The sequence below is a fragment of the Dipodomys merriami genome, unplaced genomic scaffold (assembly GCF_024711535.1).
Source record: "Dipodomys merriami isolate MVZ:Mamm:240054 unplaced genomic scaffold, mDipMer1.0.p SCAF_29, whole genome shotgun sequence".
NCBI classification, from domain to species: domain Eukaryota; kingdom Metazoa; phylum Chordata; class Mammalia; order Rodentia; family Heteromyidae; genus Dipodomys; species Dipodomys merriami.
In genome coordinates, this window is record NW_027204381.1 from 16,643,204 (window position 1) to 16,657,947 (window position 14,744).

At 48.8% G+C, this 14,744-nt stretch overlaps 1 protein-coding gene across 1 annotated transcript; it reads left to right on the forward strand.

Moving 5' to 3' along the window:
* The first annotated feature begins 490 nt into the window (after nt 1-490).
* Nucleotides 491-13,374, forward strand: Htr3a (5-hydroxytryptamine receptor 3A). The gene is made up of 9 exons (XM_070038109.1): nt 491-608; nt 3,011-3,177; nt 3,270-3,314; nt 5,565-5,674; nt 7,504-7,673; nt 9,945-10,105; nt 10,439-10,649; nt 10,760-10,981; nt 12,604-13,374. Exons 1-9 carry the CDS (start codon nt 542-544, stop codon nt 12,900-12,902), a joined length of 1,452 nt encoding a protein of 483 aa, XP_069894210.1. The 5' UTR covers nt 491-541; the 3' UTR covers nt 12,903-13,374.
* Nucleotides 13,375-14,744: the final 1,370 nt, after the last annotated feature.

The following is a 14,744-nucleotide window of genomic DNA, read 5'->3' on the forward strand; positions in this document are numbered from 1 at the left end:
GTATTCTCTCACTTGGGGAAGCCAAAGAATGACTTCCCACTCCTAAGCATCCTACCAAGCCAGCTCAGAGACACTGAAACAGCACTAGGACAGGACATGAATGCCAGTGGGAGTCTGGTGTACCTCCCAGCAGTTACCCGGCTCCCGGATCCTGCAATCCCCATCTCCAAGTGATTTAGGGAAATAGGGCCAAGCCACCTGGCTCAATGGGTGGACTGAGTGAGCTCCTACTACATGACAGCAGCCAGAGGGCTCCCTCTCCCCCTCTGCCTCCCTCCCTGAAACCTGATCCAGCTGAAGGGCTGCTTGCAGGAAAACTTGGCAGCTCCCCAACTCTAGTGTGTGTGTGTGTGTGTGTGTGTATGGGGGGGATGTATGTGTGTGTGCCAGGCTACAGCCTCAGAAGGTGAGGCAGAAGCTGGAGAGGCAGGCTGGCTGGGACAGGAGGTTGACAAGAGGGTGAGCAAACTGTCTCTTGGTGGGACTCTGCCCTCTGCCTCGGCCTCTGCTCTCAGGCTCTCCCACGTGTGGGGCATTGGCCATGATGTCCTGGATCCAACAGGCGCTGTTGGTTTCGCTCCTCCCCACGCTGCTGGCACAGGGAAAAGGTAAGGGGGGATCGGGAAACATGAAAGCCGGGGTGAGGGGGAGAGAGGCTCAATCTTCAGAGGGGAGAGGGAAGGAGAAGTGGGAACTGTGTGGCTTCAGGAAGGCCAAGTTGTGAGCATTTTGACCAGTTGTGGCCAAGCCAGAGCCTGGGATAAGAGGCTCACTGAGGAGGGAGCCCAGAGGTTGCTGGTGAAATACTTAGTTGCTAGGAGAGGGATCCCCTGCTCTGACTCTGCCCCCAAACTCATCAAACGGCAGCTGCGAAGAACCTTTGAGCTCTTTGATGTAGCTTTTCCTGATATAACTGTAGCCCAGAGCAGAGGAGTGATTCACTCAAGATCACACAGCTTGTCAGCCGCAGAGAAGGAACTAGAATGAATACAGGACCCTTCCCTCATTGTTGGTCTTCGGTACCTTTCTTCTTCCAGGTTCTTTCCAGGGCTAAGCCCCAGTGATAGCCAAACTTCTCTGTTCTCCCTTCTCCCTCTTCTCCCAACTCTCTTGAAAGCAAGGCATTAAAAGTCACAAAGGGAGCTCTTCTCTTGGGCTGCCAACCATGTTGATTCTCTCATGTGAAGGCTTCCTGTCCGGCTGAGCTGGGTTGGATGGAGCATCACTGAGCCATAGTGAGGAGGAAGCCAGCCAGGGGAGGACAGATGTGAAGGGCTATGGGGGTGGGGGCATGATTTTATTCCACTCCTCCACCACAAAGCTGTCATCAGGGAAGTGGGATGGTTGAAGGAAAGGCAAAGCTGCAAATGATGAGTGATCTGGGGCTGTGTGTGTGTGTGTGTGTGTGTGTGTGTGTGTGTGTGTGTGTGTGTGTGTGTGTGTGTGTGTGCGTGTGCGTGCGTGCAAGTGCACATGTATACCTGTATGTGTATATGAGTGTCTGGGCTTTTCTCTGTCTTCCCAGCCCTGGCTTTGCTTTGCTCTGAAACTAACTGGGGTGAATCAGCTTCACTCTTCAACTGAGTCAGTCTCAGTCAGTTGGACCTGCACAGGGACATAGGATCTGGCTTGACTCCCAGTTCCCCCATTCACAAGGCCTAGTGCTCACTCTCTTGTGTCTTGGGGAGAGGGGTCTTTTGTGTATAAAATGAGCCGTCATGTTAGCTGTGCCGGCAGGCTGTTCTGAGATAGGAATGAAGATGATGGTGAGGGACGTTATGTTGAAGGAGACTCACAGCACTGTCTCTTGGCTTCCCTCTCTCCCAGCTGGTGTCTGCTTCTGGGGGAGTGAGGAAGCATAGCAGGGGTGGGCAAGCAAGACACAGGAGGGAGACCTGCAGGACTGACCATTGCCAAGCGGACCAGTGAGGGCAGGCTGAATGGAGGGATGTTGTGGCGTTGGAAGCCAAGACCTGCTGGCCCACCTCCTCTTTACAGCTGTCTCTGGCCTCTGGCTGTGTTCCTTCCTACCCTCACATGTCCACCTCCATGTTTACTACCCCCTTCTAGAAGTGTTCTCACGACTCCTCAGAGGGAAACAGGGTTTCTGTGAAATCTCCATGGTCTAGGCCCAGGGTCTAGGCATTTGTCCCTGGAACATCCTGGCCTCAGAGCAATTTGATTCTCTCTTGTCTCAACTTCCTGCCTAGTCCTGCCCACCTCGCCACTCTAGAGAAAGAACCTGGTCAATGCCCCCTGGGCCATGTGTGGCTTTGGTGGGAGAGAGAAGGAATACATGTTCCTTTTTATGGGATTTCTATCTTCCTTCTTTCTTCCCCAGTTTCAGGCTGGGGTGAAGGAAGAGACAATGAGCTGTGTCCATGTTGTGATCTGACCTTGGTTAAGGAAAACCTGGCACAGACCGGTGGACCTGTACACTTGTAGACATTCTCCCCCAGAGTCCTCTTCCCTGTCAATCACATACAGCCTCACCCACCCACTGCCCTCTAACTGCCCAGTCCCAGGAGGCTTACCTCCCTTCCAACTTTCTGGGGCCTCTCTGGTAAATGAGTACACAGGACTCTCAGGAGACTATCCTTCAGGATTTCAGCAGGAATCTCTATAAACTATTGTCATGTTGGGAATTTTAGTCTGTGGTGGGGGGAAATTATGTAAGGTAGGAATGCACTCTTTTACATCACTTGAAAAATGACACAGAGCAAGATGCATTGCCCACATCAACTGCTTTGTTAATTGGTGGAGGGGGGGGAGTGGAATTCCATACATAACCTAAAGTTAAGGTAAGTAAGGGAAGGAATGGGGTGGGAGGGCTCAGTGAGGTTGTTGAAAGGGGGTGACATTGATCAAGAGGCGTTGTATTCATAAACTGCTCTGGTGAATGGCAACTCCTTTGTACCACTACTTCAAGACAAGACATAAACATTTAAAAGCAAAACGAGTCTAGACAGAACCAGGGAAGGTTTTCACATCGAGCTCTTCTGCTTTCCAGCCAGACGGAAGGGGGTTCCCCAGACCCACAACAACACCCTGCCTGCTTTGCTGAGGCTGTCCGATCACCTCCTGGCCCACTACAAGAAGGGGGTGCGGCCTGTGAGGGACTGGAGGAAGCCCACCACCATCTCCATTGACGTCATCATCTATGCGATCCTCAGTGTGGTGAGCTGGCCCCCAGAGTGAAGCCGTTCCTTGGAGGGATGGGGGTGGGGCACGTGCAGATCCACCTGTCTGAGCTTCCTTTCCTTTCACAGGATGAGAAGAATCAGGTCCTGACCACTTACATCTGGTACCGTCAGGTGAGCTGGCCGGCCCCTCTCCTACTGCACTTCCTGGTATGGGAACTTCTCTCAGGGAGAAACTTCTCCATCTGAACACATTAGGGATCTCCAGGGTATTGGTGAGGGAAGGTGGGAAGGAGAGACTCAGGGTGAGACCCCAGGCAAAAGTCTGGAATCTTCTCACTGGTAAAGGAGAAAAAAAACCCTCAATCTCCCTCTGATGTGTTCTTCGTAGCATCCCAGACAAGTGCCGCCCAACGTTGCTAGAAGGATTGTCTCCTAACTGGGAACTCACCCAAGGTAGCAACTTCACTGTCAAGCCAACAGCTCTAACTGCTAGAAAGTTCTTTCCTCTAGGAAGCCAATTTGGGCAGCCATTCAATGGAGTGATTGAAATAGACAGGTCCATCCCCTTATCCCTCACAGCTTGGCTTTGTCTCCATTTGTCCAGCTTCTGATGTGCATGGGTCAGGCAGCCTTGTCCAAACTCTGGTCCTGAGTTGGCAGGAGAGGGAGGTAAACAGGAGTTTGCTGCCTACCAGCAGTTTTTGCTGTGGCAGCCATTAGGGTTATGGGGGAGAAGTCGGAGTAGAGGGAGCATGAAAGTAGTTGAAGAGGGGGCGCGAGGTGAGGACAACTCCTGGGACCAACCCCCCAAAGCTGTGCAGACATAGCTGGCATGTGTGGGTCTCTGTGAAACTCTTTCCTCTGTCATAGGCATTACCAGCTTATAGGACAGGGGGTGGGGTCAAGGAAGCAGCTAGAATCATGATCCTTGAGATACAGCCCCATTTCTGCATCAAAGATGGAACCTCCAGTCCAGAGCATGCCCCATGTCACAGTGAAGGACCAAACAAGAGCAGGCCTAGAGTTCCTTTCTCTAGAATGCTCCAGAGTCTCCTGGTCACTTGTCTGCCCAACTGATTTCAGTCAGCAGTGGAGGAAGGTCAATCTATCGTGTGCCAGTAACTGTGCTAAGGGACTGAAATTATAGACACAAACTAGACTCAGGCCCTGCCTACAATGAGCTCACCAACTAGGGAGAGGAGCAGTCTCATGGACATCTTGGAAATGCAAGATGACATCTCATCCAGCATGACCAGGATGAGATGCTGACCAGAGGAGCACAGAGGAGACAGCCAGGGTTTCAGAAGGTGTCCTTGGCTAGGTCTAGAAGACTGAGCAAATTATACCTGGCCTGATGTGCTAGCATATACAAGGCCCTGGGATCTGTCCCCAGTGCAGGTGATTAAGGTGGAAGGTTAGAGAGCTAAGTAGGGGAACTTTCTTGGCCATGAGATTTAACTTTACCCTAAAGGCAATGGAATACCATTGAAGAATTTTCCACAAGGGAGCCATAGTGTCCAATTTATACTTTAGGCCTGCCATTTTGGGTAGGAGAGAAGAGAACACATTGGTCAAAAGTTAGCAATATGCCAGGCACTGGTGACTCACGCCTGTAATCCTAGCTACTCAGGAGGCTGAAATCTGAGGATCAGGGTTCAAAGCCAGCCTGGGCAGGAAAGTCTGTGAGACTCGTATTTCTAATACACCACTAGAAAACCAGAAGTGGTGCTGTGGCTCAAGCGATAGAGCACTCAGCTTGAGCTGAAGAGCACAGGGACAGCACCCAAGCCCAGGGTTCAAGACCCACGACCGACAAAAAAAAAAAAAAAGTTAGCCATAACCGCCAGGCACGGGTGGCTCACACCTGTAATCCTAGCTACTCAGGTGGCTGAGATATGAGGATCATGGTTTGAAACTAACCCCAGGCAGGAAAGTCCCTGAGACTCATCTTCAGTAAACCACCGGAAAACTGGACGTGGTGCTGTGACTCAAGCGGTAGAGCACTCGCCTTGAGCGAAAGAGCGCAGGGACAGTGTCCAGGCCCAGAGTTCAAGCCCCATGACTTGACAAAAATAAAAAAAGTTAGCAATAATCATCTCTATCCTGTGAGCTTGGGTGTTAAGGGATCCCCATTTATATGTATGCAATCAAGACTCAGAGGAAGTTATCTATCCCAAATCCCCCATATGGTGGTCAGGGGTGTTGGAACACTGGCACTGACTGTGTCTTGAAGAAAGGCTGTATTTGCGTGCAGGGAGTGTGAGTGTGGGGTGGGGGTGGGTACTCTCAGTGACTGTGGGATGATGTGAGCCCCATCGACACCCAGATTTTTCTGAGAGGATGCCTGCCTTCCTGTGAGGGGTAAAAACTTGCAGCGATGAGATGGAAGAGTGGCCCATGATTGTGTCTGTTTCTCCCTAGTTCTGGACTGATGAGTTTCTCCAGTGGAATCCCGAGGACTTTGACAACATCACCAAGTTGTCCATCCCTACAGACAGCATCTGGGTCCCGGACATTCTCATCAATGAGTTGTGAGTACTGTTACCAGAGGCTGGGAGAGTGGGGAGGGGGTAAAGTAAGTTAGGTGCTGGGAGACAAGACCTCCTACTTCAGCATTTGACACGTCCCATCCAAACTTGCAGACGGTAGGTCCAAGTGCACTTGAACTCAAGTTCGTTGTCTTATTTCCTTCCCTTCCCTTTTTATTTTTTTTTTAAAAAAAACACACAACAAACCAACTCCTTTTGTTCTGTGCCTAATGTTGAAACTCTATACTGATTAGTCCAAGGACCCCTGCCATGGGGAAAGAAGCCAGTGAATGAGTTCACACTGCGTTCTAATAGCCTAATGCGGACAGCTGCATTTTTAAAGGGGACACTTATGTCTTTGAAAGGGATGGAACACATGGATGGCAGCCACTGTCCCTGACCACAGGGGAGATTCTGAGCCAAGGAACTCGTTCAAATCTCCCAAGCCACACACGTGCCTACCAGGCCCCAGATTGCACCTCCACCAGGAAGTAGGGTGTTAAGCCTTTCTTCTCAGCCACCAGACATGGGCCTCGGCCAGCAGGCCTCCTCATCCTGTAGGCTCACTCAGGGTCCACCAATTGGACTTCTCTGTTCCAAGGCAAGGCAAATGGGGGTGGGGAGAAAGAAGGGAAAAAATGACAAGGGACTCCACCGAGCACACACTGCACGGGTCCACTCCCAAGAAAGGCAGTTGACACTGGCCAGACTCTTCAGTGCCCTGCAGAGCGCAGGGTCTTGGAAATCCATTTCTGGCTGGAAGTGCACTTCCAATGGTGATGGAGCTTGAATCTGGACTTCTCTCATCTCTCAGCTTTAATTTGAACTTCTCATTTCTGGCATGTCGAACTTCATGCCACTATGATTGCTGGTAGAACCTAGGGGTCCAGGACCAGTAAGAAGACCAGGAGATTCTCCAATTTTTTTCCTTCCTTCCTCCCCTCCCCTCCTTTTCCCTCCTTTCCCCTTCCCTCCTCTCTCTTCCTTTCCTTTCCTTTCCCTTCCCTCCTTTTTTTCTTTTCTTGGTCCAAGACTAAGATTCAAACTTGGTACCTGACACTTTCACTCATTGGCTGGTGCTGCTGTACCAACTAAACCACACCTCCAACCCTCAAATGTTGGGTTCATTTCTTTCTTTCTTTCTTTCTTTCTTTCTTTCTTTCTTTCTTTCTTTCTTTCTTTCTTTCTTTCTTTCTTTCTTTCTCTCCTTCCTTCCTTCCTTCCTTCCTTCCTTCCTTCCTTCCTTCCTTCCTTCCTTCCTTCCTTCCTTTTCCTTTTTCTTTTTGGTCCGTGATCAGGACTCTAACTCAGTGTCTGAAGCTGGCTTTTGCTCATTGGCTGGCACTCTAAACCCAAGCAGCCATGCCTCAACCTCTACATTCCCCAGTTCTTATCCATAATTTCTCCAGTCACCTCTTAAAGTAATGGTTTCATTTTCGAGACTTCTAGGAATGGGAAGCAAAGAGAAATCAGAGACCAGATGAAACACAAGGTTCTGTTCTCCTACCGAGACTGGCTGTTCCCACAGTTCCAATGGCTCTGGGAGCAGAGTTCCGCCCTGTCCAGGGGTAGCCGGTAACATGGGGTCAGCTAGGCAAGCTTTCTATAGCTGGTAGCATGGAGGCCCATGGATTCTTTCACTCCTTTTTGTGGCTAGGTTGAGTGAGGGAGCAGCATCGCTTATTGACAACGGTGGGCCAGGAAGCCTAGGGAAACAGACCAGACTAAACTGTCCTGTACCTTCCCTTAATTCCTTTCCCTGCTGGGCTCTCAGAGATCATCAGACTCTCAGGGCTGGGTCCCCAAATTACTGTCCCCTCTTCCCTGGCCAGCGTGGACATGGGGAAGTCTCCAAGTATTCCGTACGTGTATGTCCAGCACAAGGGGGAGGTGCAGAACTACAAGCCCTTCCAGGTGGTGACCGCCTGTAGCCTCAACATCTACAACTTCCCCTTCGACGTACAGAACTGCTCCCTGACCTTCACCAGCTGGCTGCACACCAGTGAGTATTCGGATTTGGAGGGGTGGGGCAGAGTTGGGGGTTCCAGAGACACCCAAACCTTTCTCTAAGTAGCTTATTCAACTCACTAGTTACATTCTTTTCCTCCCTCCCTCCCTTCTCTTCTCCTTTTCCCTTCCTTTCTTCCTTCCTTCTTTCCTTCCTCTTCCTTCCTTCCTTCCTTCCTTCCTTCCTTTCTTTCTGCTTTCCCTTTTCTCTCTTCCTTTTTGTCATCCTTTCTTTTTTTCTTCTTCCTTCCTTTCCTTATTTTTCCTTACTTTCTTTTTCTTTTCTTTTCTTTCTTTCTTCCTTCCTTCCTTTCTTTCTTTTTTCTTTCTTTCTTTCTTAGAGTTTTCCTTTCTTTCTTCATTTCTGTCCCTTTCTTTCTTCTTTCTTCCTTTCTTTCTGCCTCCCTTTCTCTTCCTTGCTTTCTGCCTTCCTTCCTTTCTCTTTCTTTCACCTTCCTTTCTTTTTTAAATTTCATGATCTTAGTTTTTATAATCAAACATAGTTTAATCACCATATTTATATCACAGTAAGAAAGACTTTAGATTATTAAAAGGTGGCAATATAATCTTCCAAATAGTTCCTGATAAAATCCTAGTGATTTTGCCATCCAAAGTTCAGTACTAAATACTAATTATTTCCCCTAAAATTTAGTGCTAAGTTATAGATTGCATTTGTTTCAGGAAAAAGTAAGACACAAACACATTTTAGCGGTTCTTTGACATGACATATACCATCTCAATCAATGAGTTAATATTAATAGGTTAATATTCAACAGTATGTGGCCCAATCTGACCTCACACTTCTGATCCTCCTGCCTTAGCCTCCTGAGTTCTGTGAATCCAGGCATGTGTCACTATGCCTGACTCTGGTACTTATTTTCTTAATGTCACAGGGCTTCTGTTTCTTCTTCCTCCAAGCAAGGCCAACATTGCTTCCCTTACTGCTTCCCTCAGTTGTGAGAATTTAGTGACATAGTGTGAATCAACCACAAGATGCGAAGGAAGGGACAATTCTTTGCCAAGATGCCACAATCATCTGCACTCAACGTCCCTCAGACCCACCCACTTCTCTTCATCATCTCCCCCACCCCCCAACTCCACCCATTCTCCAGCCAAGCCTCCTTCACTTCCTGCCCAGGAGTTTGCATTGGCCTCCAATCTGGTCTCCTCCATTCATTCTTGTCTCCCTCTAGTTCAGTCTCCCTCTAGGTCAGCAGTCTGCAAACTCGTGTTAAAATGCAAATCCAATTGTGTCACTTAATCCCTCCGTGACTTCCCAGCAGTCTTGGGACACAGTCCAAATCCTTGACCTGACCCCGCCTGCAGGGCAGCGCCTCAGCTTTGTCTGTGCCCCCAAACTCCGGGCCAGCCTAACTGCCTTCCTGGAGGCTCAGGAGACCCAGTCACTCCTGCTTTTTTCTTTATTTCATGCTGTTTCCTCGCCTAGGCTACCTACCCCACCCCGACCCCTCCTGCTGCTCATCTGCTCCTCCACCTGACTAGCTAACCCTTTTCTCACCTTTTAATCTTCGTTTTTTTTTTTTTTTAAGGATAACATTTCTCTGTTTATGATTTCCAGGAACAAAAACAAATTCAAGTTCACAAAAACGGAACAGAAATTGTTTTTATTACATACAAAACCAAGCACACCATCATTATAATAACAAATAAGCATGCTGAATATCTTCAGGTCATGTTAAATAGTGCCCTGAATATATAAATAAAAAATACTGCTTTTCTATCACCAGTATCACCAGTACCACCAGTAGTTTCAAAATTTCAATGTAACTACTCAAGTTAATAGCATCAAAGAAAGAGGAAACTATGGTCTTTTGTTTTTTTTTTGTCTTCTTTTTTATTTACTCCCCCCCCCCCCCTCTTTCTCTCTCCTTTTGGTCAGTCATGAGGCTTGAACTCTGGGCCTGGGCACTGTCTCTGAGCTCTTCATCTCAAGGCCAGTGCTCTACCACTTGAACCACAGCACCACTTCCAGTTTTCTATGTGGTTTATTGGAGATGAGAGTCTCACGGACTTTCCTGCCCAGGCTGGCTTTGAACCACGATCCTCAGATCTCAGCCTCCTGAGTAGCTAGGGTTACAGGTGTGAGCCACCAGCTCCTTCTTTCTTTTTATGGTGTACTGAGGTTTGAATTCAGGGCCTTACCTTGTTCGGCTCACCTCATGCTCCATCTTCACAGGGCCACATTCTCAGGGCCCTGAAGTCCAAGGCTGGCTTTATTTATTTATTTAATTTTGGTCTTTCACAGTCCAAGACATCAACATCTCTCTGTGGCGCTTGCCTGACAAAGTGAAGTCTGACAAGAGCATCTTCATGAATCAGGGCGAGTGGGAGTTGTTGGCGGTACTGACCCAGTTTCGGGAGTTCACTATGGAGAGCAGCGACTGTTATGCAGAAATGAAGTTCTACGTGAGTAGCGGTGGTGTGTGTGTGGGTGTGGGGGGATATTAAAGTGGTGCCCATTGTTACTAGTCCTTCCCACCATCCATGGGGGATTTAGGGAGGCCCATATAGCTTCCCCCACGAACATCAGGGTGTCACACTGGCCCTGGATCTTCAGTGAATTAGATGGGGGAACCTACTTGTTCTGTATAGCTGTAAGCTCTGCCCATTTCCTTCCCTGGGTAATCTAGACCAGAAGTTCCACAAAGAGAGGGGATGTGGGTTGGGGTAGTAGTTCCTGGGTTAGAGCCTGTGTGTGCTGAATTTGGGGCTCTTCAAACTCCTCTCTCCTGGCCACAGTTGGTCATCCGCCGGCGGCCCCTCTTCTATGCCGTCAGCCTTTTGCTGCCCAGTATCTTCCTTATGATCATGGACATCGTGGGCTTCTACCTGCCCCCGGACAGTGGTGAGAGGGTCTCCTTCAAAATCACCCTCCTCCTGGGCTACTCAGTCTTCCTGATCATTGTGTCCGACACCCTGCCGGCCACCGCCATTGGCACACCCCTCATTGGTAAGGCCTCTGCTAGGGGACGAAGCCCAGTCTGGCGGAAGGCTTTGCCCCCTCCCATTTCCTGTATGTGTGTCTTTTTCCCCTCCCCCTCCCACCCCGGGGGTGCACAGGTGTCTACTTTGTGGTGTGCATGGCTCTGCTGGTGATAAGCTTGGCCGAGACCATCCTCATTGTGCGGCTGGTACATAAGCAAGATCTGCAGCAGCCGGTGCCTGCCTGGCTGCGGCGTCTGGTCCTGGAGAGAGGCACCTGGCTGATGTGCCTGGGAGGGTGGCCCACCTCCCACAGGCCCCCAGCTGCCTCCCAGACCCCCAAGACCGATGACTGCTCAGGTGAGAGAGGGAAAGAAAGAGTCCCATGCAGAGGGTGTGGTATGCTGAAGATCCTGGGCAGGGCCTGGGAATTTCATTCAGTCCTACGTTTGGTGTCCATGCCTGTCCATACTGGGAGTAGGTAGACTTGGCCAGACATCTCATCCCAGATCCTTGCTCCACTTTCACATGCTCATCAGCTCATCAGTGATGGCAGGAGCCTGCAGGCTGAGCCTTGTCAGGGGCTAAGCCCTCTAGGCTGGACATGGCCTCTGAGATTGACCTGTAGTAAGGACATGAGGATGCTCTTCTCCATGCTGCAGATGGGTAAATACTGCAGGTGGGATTGCTAAAACTCTCTCATTGTAAACAGCTTAAAGATGAGGTCCCTCGGACTTTCAAACATCTCTGAGACAGAGACAGGCGTTCAAAGTCACAGTAAGTGTAGAGTTCATGCCTCTTCTTCCTGAGGAATTGTTAAAGATGTTTTCATTGGTGTTGTTGGAGTTTGGTTGATTGGTTCATTCATTGAGCCCTTTGTGCTAGGCGTGTGAATTATCACATGTAATAGGACTCATCTCCTGTGTGTGTGTGTGTGTGTGTGTGTGTGTGTGTGTGTGTGGCAAGGGCATTCTCTTTTAACTTTTCACTCAAGGCTGGTGCTCTACCACTTGAGCCACTTCTGTCTTTTTGCTTATGAATTGGAGATAAGAGTCTCATGGACTTTTCTGCCCAGGCTGGCTTTAAACCATGATCCACAGATCTCAACCTCCTGAGTAACTAAGATTAGAGGCATGAGTCACTGGCACCCAGCTATAGCCTCCTATTTCAAATGAGGAAACAGAAGCATAAATATCTTGCCCTAGATCCCAGAGCCAAGAACTGGAGGAATGGTGATTTGAACCCAGGCCCATCAAACTCTAGGCTCATGTCTTGAATTACTCTTTCCCACTCCACTTTTTTTTTGTTCTTCCTGGCTATGTCCAGATATCTTACAGTGTTCTGGTCCATCTTGCTATCTTTCTGTCTCATGAGTTGGTGAACTAACATACCATCCTAGTGTTCTACTTCACTTGGTGGAGGTCAGCATCTTTGAAGATGCTATATTTTCTGGGTCCAGAAGGACAGAAACTCCTGGAGAGGAGGAGACTGGAGAGGAGCTATCTGCTTAAGGCAGAGAATGTAACGGAGAACAGAGGATTTGGCTTCAGTGATCTTGTCATTACATGATGTTTCTGCCGCAGGAATCTCTTAACCTCTCTGAACGTCAGCACTATCACAGGAAAGTGGAGGGGGGGGGAGGTGGGAATTATTCCTACTTGGCCTTTCTCATGGGGCTGTTGAAAGGCTCAAATGAAATAATGGATACCAGGCTGTTAAGGAAAACCATGGGACAGATAAACATGAATTTCATGATTGTGATGACTTGTGGAAAAGGTGGGGAGTGTGATTATGGAGGGGTGGGCAGAAGTCTTCGATGGAGTTTGAGGTGGATGGTAGGTATGAAATTCGATCGTTATTCACTTTGCGTCATTTATGTCTGAAATGAGTCAGAATAAAACTTGGTTATAGAAACAGGAGAAGTAATGTTCAGGTCGCCCCACTAGTCTCCCTGCCTTACCAACGCTCTGTTCTTCTTCCAGTTGTGGGAAACCACTGCAACCATTTGGAGGGACCCCAAGACTTGGAGAAGAGCGTGAGAGGCAGAGGCAGCCCCCCTCCACCTCCACGGGAAGCCTCCCTGGCTGTGCGAGGGCTGTTGCAGGAGCTATCCTCCATCCGGCACTTCCTAGAAAAACGGGAGGAGATCCGGGAGATGGCCAGAGATTGGCTGTATGTGGGGTCCGTGCTGGACAAGCTGCTCTTCCGCATCTACCTGCTGGCAGTGCTGGCCTATAGCATCACCTTGGTCACTCTCTGGTCGATCTGGCATTATTCCTGAGCGGGCACGGTCCATCAGGGAGTAGGGCTAGGATAAAGGATTTATGTGTAGGTCCTTCGGTGCCCGGGAGGTGTCAGGAATATTCCCAAGATACAGATACAATCTTATCCATTCCCAATGCCAGTTCAGCTAAGCCATCCCAAATCAGAATCTGAGTCCTTCTCCCCAGCAATGTAGCGCTCAAAGATCCTTACGTCTTCTGCCAACTGCCTGTGATGACTTTCAAACCTGCTTAGCTTAGATCAGAAAAAACCCCAAGCATCCCCTAACTTCACCTCATTGATTTACTAAGCATCAAGTCTCAGTTTCTCCATTGGCACTTCCCTGAATAAGATACTCGGAATTCTGCTCATTTCCACCAGCTTTGTTTTTAGATGAAAAACAAACTTAACCTTCTCTTGCCAGGTACCTGATCAATCTAACCCCTCAAATTCTCTTTCTGAGAATCATCCTGACATTCATGTCCTGACATTCATGCTCCATCAGCTGAAGGGGCATGGTTGGGGTAATAAAGTGCAATGAAGCCTTAAGCTCTCTTGTTGTCTGTTTGCCAGTACCTCTGAGGAAGGAATAGAGAGAGAGGAAAAAATACTTTAAAGTTCCAGTTCAAAATAAGGTTTGGAACCAGTGGCTTATACCTATAGTTTTAGCTACTCAGGAGGCTGAGATCTGAGGATCACAGTTTGAAGCCAACCCAGGCCAGAAAATCAATTAACCAGCAAAAAGCTGAAAGCGGAACTGTGGTTCAAGTGGTAGAGTGCTAGCACTGGGCAAAAAAGTTCAGGGACAGCGCCCACATCCTGAACTCAAGCCCCAGAACAGGTATCCACAAAGACAGAAGGAAGGATAGAGAGGGGGAGGAGAGGAAGGAAGGGAGGGAGGGGGGAGAGGGAGAAAGGGAGGGAGGGAAGAAGGGAGGGATTACCTGTAGTTTCCATTGGTTGGTCTAGGAAACTGAGAGGTGAATTGGTAGCCATCATGAGAGAGAAACAATAGCAGGTGGGTTATTGGTGTGGGGGCCAGAACCATGATCATTAATAGCTCATGATGTCTACCTGAAACTGGAAGCAAGCTCTCTCCCTGTACAAGTGCCCTGCAATGCAGAAAAGAAGTTCAGCACCATGGCCAGCACCCATTGGTTTGGGGCTTGGAAAACAGCCTAGTCTTGGATTCACCCATCTCTGCTAGAAAGCAGGACTCTGAGGGAAGTAAGTTGGAATAACAATTTTTAAAAAATCTTCTGTTCTAGACACTAGAGTTTAAGATGTGTTGAGGAACACTTGGACTCCGACTTCATCCACCTACCATGCATTCCGAAATGAGGAAATCTAGATCCCATTAAAGACGATCTGATTTGGTGTCTATAATGTATAGATAGGGCTTACCCTTCTCTCTGTCTTAGACTGCTGGTCAGTCAGAGGAAAGCATGGCAGAAGAAGATTAAATGTTGCCAGTCTAGTGGGACAGGATGCTCCCCCGCCTCCAAGAAATAGCTGGGGGTGATTTCTAACACTTTCATATATAAATTGTTCCAAGCCAGGCAATCCCAGAACAATGAAACATGATACAAGTCCCCTAACCCCAAATGCTGTGCTTTTATTTCCTACGACATCCAGGGGGCTGGCTATAGGCTGCACTGATTCTTTGTGTCTGGAGGAGCTCAGAGGCTAAGGGAGAGCAGTCATCTGGCTTAGCTGACGACACACTGGGAAATGAGGTTTCGTCTGCCACCTCTACCCCACACAAAGGAACACTGGAGATTTTGGATTTCTCTTTATTTTGTTGCAGAATGGGGATCTGGGTCTTTTAGCAAACAGCAGTGGGTTGTGGTGGTGAAGATTG

Bases quoted from the DNA above. Each gene is read 5' to 3' on its own strand.
- Htr3a (XM_070038109.1), top strand. From the start codon at position 542: ATGATGTCCTGGATCCAACAGGCGCTGTTGGTTTCGCTCCTCCCCACG. The intron at 3,178-3,269 runs GTGAGCTGGCCC...TTCCTTTCACAG, and splicing joins TCTATGCGATCCTCAGTGTG to GATGAGAAGAATCAGGTCCT. The intron at 3,315-5,564 runs GTGAGCTGGCCG...GTTTCTCCCTAG, and splicing joins CTTACATCTGGTACCGTCAG to TTCTGGACTGATGAGTTTCT.